The 6,852-nt window shown below is 46.7% G+C and overlaps 1 protein-coding gene across 1 annotated transcript; it reads right to left on the bottom strand.

Annotated features, from left to right (window-relative positions):
* Positions 1–223: 223 nt before the first annotated feature.
* LOC118771641 (kinesin-like protein KIN-14R) lies at positions 224–6,073 on the bottom strand. The gene is made up of 9 exons (XM_036519650.1): positions 6,053–6,073; positions 4,615–4,778; positions 3,873–4,530; positions 3,613–3,755; positions 3,119–3,179; positions 2,562–2,770; positions 1,832–2,018; positions 701–796; positions 224–458 (listed from the first exon to the last, which is right to left on the bottom strand). The coding sequence occupies exons 1-9, from the start codon at positions 6,071–6,073 to the stop codon at positions 309–311; spliced, it is 1,689 nt and encodes a 562-aa protein (XP_036375543.1). The 3' UTR covers positions 224–308.
* Positions 6,074–6,852: the final 779 nt, after the last annotated feature.

Below are 6,852 nucleotides of genomic sequence, written 5' to 3'. Positions count from 1 at the left end.
TCAGTCATATCACCCACTCACACAAACTCCTCAAAGAGCTGCAGTATACCAAGCAAAGGGTCTTTAATCACAGTCTTTAAAACACAATTAAAACACAAGAGGAAAGCTCTGACAAACTGTTCAGCGCACACTGAACACTGAATTGTTTTAATAGATTCTAATATATTGCCACAAGCTGGTTTAGTCCAGCTTACCTGCCTCATTTGTCTCATACAGGCAACAGAATGCAGCTTTCCCTGTACATCTCCCAGGCGAATGCAGCGACATGGCCAGTGTGAGCGTGTGCAGTCAGTGTGCGGATGCGGTGGCTATTTTTCGGCCTTGGTGTTGCGTGCAGGGGTTACGTGTTGTGCAGCTTTACCCAGTGCCACCTGCCGGATGGACGACCCGAACTGCAGGGTGCTGAGCGTCTCCACCACGTTCTTAGGGTCCGGGCTCACGTTCACGAACACGCAGGCCTGGGGGACGCAAACGGCACGCAGAGCAGGGGTGAAGCTTATCTGCAGGGTGTGTCAGCGTGCGGGCAGAGGATGCTGGATATCTCCAATATCACAACAACAAGCTGTCCCGCTTGACCTGAAGTCTGCCAGCGTAAGCGGTATTCAATGTGCCACTTACGACATCTACAAAGGGCAGGCAGTAACTCTGCTTGGCTGATGTGCACTCAGACTGATGTAACGGTCAGCACGCTATACATTACCTTGGCATCTCCGCTGAGACAGGGCTGAAGCAGATGTGTGAGCTTTGAGTTTCTGAAGGGCACGTGCAGAGCATTGCATTTGAGAGCGCTGAAAACCTGGGGAAGAGACAGCAGCATCCATTCACTGGCCTTTACTCAGCTTTGTAGACTTCATCAGTGGGGCAGAGTCCACACATCACGTGCTGTTTGAGCACAGAGATGAGTCATTACATTTAAGGAATGAACTGAGCCTTACACACACGCACCCACAGTACAAGGGCATAAGGGCTGGCTTTGTGAAAAAAAGGAACAAAAGCTCTGAGTTCCAGTTTATCAACTCTAAATCCACCCCTTTATCTTCCTCATAAATCTAAACACATCACAGTTACTGTTCCCAATATACCCCTGGCCAAACAAAGACAGAAAGATACTGAGTTATTAGGATGTTTGGGGATATATCTGACCTAATTCAATCTTGCAGATGAGACGCTACTCCAGTGCCCTAACTCACTATGATCGTTAAAGATGCTGTACTATTTCTTGCAAAGAGTTGGAGGTTCCCCAGTGTTTTGGCCAAATTCCCATTCTGGCTCTTCAAGTCTGGCCATCTAATCATCCCTGTTTTTAATTGGCTGAATAAATTCCTCCTCTTCTCCTCAGCTGGTGTGTGGTGAGAGTTTCAGTGCAAAATGGCTGCTGTGTTTCCCAGGTGTGTGCTACACACTGGTGGTGGCTGAGGTAAGCCACAGTAAAGTGCCGGCAAGGCACTATATAAATGCAATCCATTATTATTAATACACGAGCTTAACTAATAAGCTTATTAATCAGAACTTCTGTCAGTTTCCTTTGCACAAACCAGATCTTGAATTTAGAGGAAGGTAGAAACTAAAGTGGGATTTAAAAAGTAGGTAGAGATTAAAAGCCCATTATCTGAGCAGCCAGAGGATTCCACAGTCTCCTCCTTCTCTACTGTACAATTAATTCAGAAACACAGAGCATCCTCTGTGGAGAGCCCCACTTCAAACCGATCTGCATTCCCGTAACGAGGCCTCCAGACTCCCACACATCTCCTCTCTCCTCCGCTCTCTGCGATTCCTCTCGTCTCAATAGGCCGTCCCGCACCGGCGCATCGTTAATCACAGCCCTCGCTACCTGTCCCAGAGACGTGAGGGACTTGTTGATGGCGGCGGCCTCCACCAGCCTCTGTCCCCGGGCCTCGGTTTTGGAGATGCGCTCGGATCCTGCCAGGTCGCACAGGGTGAGGGTCCCGCGGGAGGTGACGCCAGAGATGCTGTCGGTGCCGTCCACTTGCAGAGTGACGATGAGGTGAGAGCGGGAGCTGTGTGCCAGGATGATGAAGCACGAGGTTAACAGCCAGCGTGACCCATTACATTACATTACATTACATTATGTTACATTACATTCATTTAGCTGACGCTCTTATCCAGAGTGACTTCCAGCACAAATGAACATAAGCGTACCCATCCAAGTTAAATGAGCAACAGTGTCAGACCAAGCTAAACAACCCTCCCAGACCAATGAGTGTGAGTATAACACTATTAAAGCCCTGCCACACATTAACTTGTGCAACCTGACTAGATAAGGGAAGCCAAGTATACTACCATACATCAGTCACTAGATCACAGAATCCAATCACTCCACAGCACCCAGGCCCCTAACAGTTCAAGGAGTTGCTACCAGGAAAGACGTCTCATCTGCTGAACTGCATTTTAAGCACAACTTTACTTCAACCATCAACATTTCAGCTCAGAGCACGTAGGCTGTATGTAACAAAGTCTTTCCAGAATCAAAGATCAAAGGAGACACTTGACACTTAAGCATGGAATGTGCCTTGAAGTGTTTAATAACAGTACCATAGTACCTTTCTATATTCATTTTTGTTGATGCAATCTTTCTGTTTTTTTCTCCCACTTCCATGACGTTTAAAATGTCGTCCTCGGTTTCCACTTCAGTGTACGTCAGTCCGGGTACCGTGACAGACTTCCCTTGGGTCCGTATCTCCAAATGATTGGCTGGATTTTTCGATAGGAGGTCATTTATGCTTTCATTATAAATTTCTAACATGGAGATCTGAGAAGGAGAAAGTGGAAAATTTTGTGAGCATTCTTCTCATGTCTGCAGCTTTGACATGTAGTGGTACCACAAGCAGTTATTTAACTTGTGACAGAATTCACCTGGCGTCACCTGAAGTAAAGCTATATATGAATGAGATAACTCATGTGGTGTAATTTGGCCTAGTGCTACCCTGTTTCACCTTTAAATGTTTCACCTTTTCCATACTTACTAAAACATATCCCCAGCTAATTTATAAAAGAAAAAACAGTCAACCAGCTATTTTGTGTCTGTGAAAGGTGTCTAATACGTAGCTTACCTAAAGGAGACAATGGACAGGTAGCTGAGTTCATTATTAAAACATACCTTCAGCGCATACGTGACGTTTTCTCTCTCTTTACAAATGCGTAAAAGTTCCCTGATTGACCTGCAGACACAAGCACAAAGTGAATGAATCCCTCTGGCCCTGTCTCCTGTGCTCCAGCAGGTTATTTTAATGGGACCCTGAGGTGAAGCCAAACAGTATCAGGTCCTTCTGGATCTAGGGGGATGACCGCTGCTGTCTCGGGCGGTGCCAGAAGGTAGCAGAGATCACTGTGCAAAGAGCAGCTAACAAAGGCAACCTGACCCTCAGCAGGTAACCTGAGTGTGTTTGTCCCCATGCGAGTTAACATGCAGAGTGCTGACTTATTGATGCTAGGCATTCAAATGGCACAAAGTACAATTAGACTCTGTTTATCTGGCTTGCACCTCAGTCCTATCACACTGGCTGTGGTATTGACAGGGCTGCGGTGTCATAAAATACAGCTCTATTAGGAGTCATTAACCATTTAACTAAGCTGCATATTAAGCTCTCGTACCGAATATTCACTCCTGGTTGATCTTTGGTACCCATCATGGTGAAAGTCTTCCCAGAGCCGGTCTGGCCATAAGCCAGTATACAGACGTTATATCCGTCAACGCACGATGCAATGACAGGAAATGTCCCCTCAAATACTTTTTCCTGTGATGAAAGGTAAAAGGAAAGGGGTTAATTACACGCACTGCAACTGCACCCACAGAAGCGCTATTAAGTGTGGGCTTGGAAATCCCAAGAGCTGCTTGCAGTACCCAGCTTCACCTGAGTGGCGCTAGAGGAGTAGACTTTGTCAAACAGGAACTTCTTCTTGTTTCCCTTTTGGTTGACCACCACCTCTTCGCTGGAGGGGACCTCCAGGCAGGAGATGGACGAGGAGCCGCCCCTACACCGGCAGAACACCCGGATGTTCCCCTGCAGCTCCAGCAGCTTGTTATACAGAACCTTCCTCTCCATGGCCTCCTTGCGGTACAGGGCGCGGAGGTCCTCCACTTCCCTGTGGGAGTCCAGCTCCGCCTCGTTCATCCTCACCACCGCCTCTGCCAGCTGCTTCACCTGGTTCCCCATGTCCACCAGCCAGTGCTTCACTGTGGCCCTCAGCTGCTTGCTGGAGATGTTCAGGCCCCTGGTGAGCCTGCTAACCTCCAGCAGCCGGCCCGGGTCAACGGACGGTTTGGGTGCTGGTTTGACGGGAGGTGCAGTTGACCTCCTCGTCAGCAGAGCCCGGATCTTCTCTCGCGCCTCCTGCTGGTCCGCCTCCAGCTCGGCCACTTTCTGGTTCAAGTGCTGGACGACGTCCGATAGATAGTGGGCCTCCCGTGCCAGGTGGTTATTCCTGTGAAACAAGTTCTCCACCTCCTTCTCTTTGTTCAGAAGCTTCTGCTTTAGATCTTCGATCACTCTATCCTTTTCCAAATGACTCCTAAACAGAGCAAGACAACGGTCAACATTTTTAAAAAACTTTTTTATTGCAGTAGGATGTTCCAGCATCAATTCTCTGCCTCACCGGAATGAATTTAGCTCTCTTTGGTTTTGCTCTCTGTCCGACGGCTGAAGCAAGACGTCTCCAAAGATGGTGAGATACACAGAGATGACCTCATCAGGATCGTAGTTACACTGTCTGAGGGCTGCAGTGATCTCCTTCTGATCCGCCAGACCTGGGAGCGCTCCCTGAACACGACAGCACAACAGTGAGAAAGACAAAATGAGCTACGGCTTTCGTCTAACAGTGTCATATGTGTGAAAGACACCAAAATGCATGATTACCATAACTTGTTGAATGCGGGTTCTGACAAATTCAACGTTCATCTCCCACTGCAAGGGCAGCAGGAGCCACAGCCCTGACTGAGCATCGAAGTATCGACATATGTTGGCTCTCTCCTGGGGGAACAAAATGGCAACAATCACAACCTGACGTTACTCTACTCGAGGTTTCAAATGAGGAATGTGGGTTTGTGTCCGGCTACCTCAAACATGTAGGTCATGACCATCCCCTTCCCTTGTATGAACACCCCACTGGCGCGGTCATTTTCAGCAAACGCTGGTTCAGTGCTAACGCGCTGACTGCCACTGGGAGCTTGACTTTGGCTGGGTACCTGCTACAGCCCCAACAGACACATTCAGCATTTGCCCTTGTTAATTTGACCAGTCTAGGAAAATCAGAGGCATGAAAAATGTTTCTTTTTCTTGTGTTTGTTCAGTTTACCTCATCTGTTGGATTTATGAATCTTCCTTGATTATACCACTCGTTTGGGAAAGGCACAAGACCCTTAAGGAAGAGAAAAAACATCCAGAATGTATTCTGCATCGTGATAAATAAAGAGTATGTATCATGTAATATAAACAAACTCAAATATTTCCAATGCGACATCATTACTCGCTTACTTTTGATTCATCGACGTATACTCTCTTCCCATGTTGGCTGAGGCAGCTGTAAAGTGTACCGTTCTTATGAAGAAAACTCTCAAAAGCCAGGGGCACCTCTTCTGTTTCTGTAGTTACCTCCTTAACAGACAGATAAGAAATGTGAGTACATCCTGATACTCTGATAATAACAGAGACAACACCACTAAACTGCAGCACACAAACCCAGTTTAACCTGTGGTTACTGTAACAGGTTCTGCAGAAATGAGCCAGTGAAGCAGGGAGTGACGTACCACCACTATGTAAAATGTAAATAGCACATTCCGCTGCTTATCTGTCTTCAGATATGTATTTATGTATTTAGACAGCGTAACAGGTAAGGCAACAGCAAGGATTTGCCAGGACAAAAACGTTCCACAGTGTTACGAGAACAAGCGTAAAGTAACCCAATACTGCAATATGTTACTTTAGGTGTAGCGTTGCAGCCAGACGATGGGAAACCCAAAACCGCCGTTTTCTGATTACGTCATGTCAAATCAATACACATAAACATATCTATATATGAAGGCCTGTCTGCTCACGTGCATGGTCTTTTTAAACATGGTCTCGATCTCTTCAACCGCCTCGTCCTGCTCCTCGGTATTGCTCTCGTCGCTGTTGGAAATTTCAACAACGTGACTTGGGGGCTCCTCCTGAAAATGTATTAAATTCGTCCAGTAAGACAGAGAAAAGTGATTCGTATGGATGTGGCACGAGCTTCCTTGCTTAAGGCTTTTCCCTCTCGTTCAAAGTCCCACAAGAAATGACTGGAAAACATATTTAATGCCTGACACATTTGCAAGCTTTACCATTTAGAACAGTAAATGAAGTAGAGTCAAACTGCTTAAATTATTGCCTGAAGGCCCGCGTTGCACTTACTTTCCGCGTCTTTTCTGCTTCATCGTCATTTTGAGGCGTTATACTCCGCAATTCGCTGTCCTCTGCCCTCTCATTTCCCCCGGTTCGACGGGCGTCGTCGTCCTCCTCTTTTCGGACATCCCCCACCGACGCTCCGCTTCCCATGTCAGCTCGTTTCGGGAAATTCAAACTGCTGTCTGTGGAACATAGCAAAGCAACAGTTACATTCATACGCACTGCATAGCTCCGTATTCTCAATGATCGATTTTTTCCCTAAAAATTAATAAATAGAATTTCACAAAACATATGTACTCGTTAAACTAACACGGGCGTCTGGTAATGAATGGATTTACTGCTATGAATAATCTTTTTTTATTCCAATATATTTTCCCAACTCTGTTACCTAGCTAAAACTAGCGGACAGCCGTCTCACTTCCAACATCACTTTCTGCGCAGGGAGCACTGGCTCCGCCAATGATGAGCA

Source organism: Megalops cyprinoides, chromosome 25, assembly GCF_013368585.1.
Source record: "Megalops cyprinoides isolate fMegCyp1 chromosome 25, fMegCyp1.pri, whole genome shotgun sequence".
Taxonomy (NCBI): domain Eukaryota; kingdom Metazoa; phylum Chordata; class Actinopteri; order Elopiformes; family Megalopidae; genus Megalops; species Megalops cyprinoides.
Note: the sequence above shows the minus strand (reverse complement) of the source record. Positions and strands in the feature narration are given on the sequence as shown.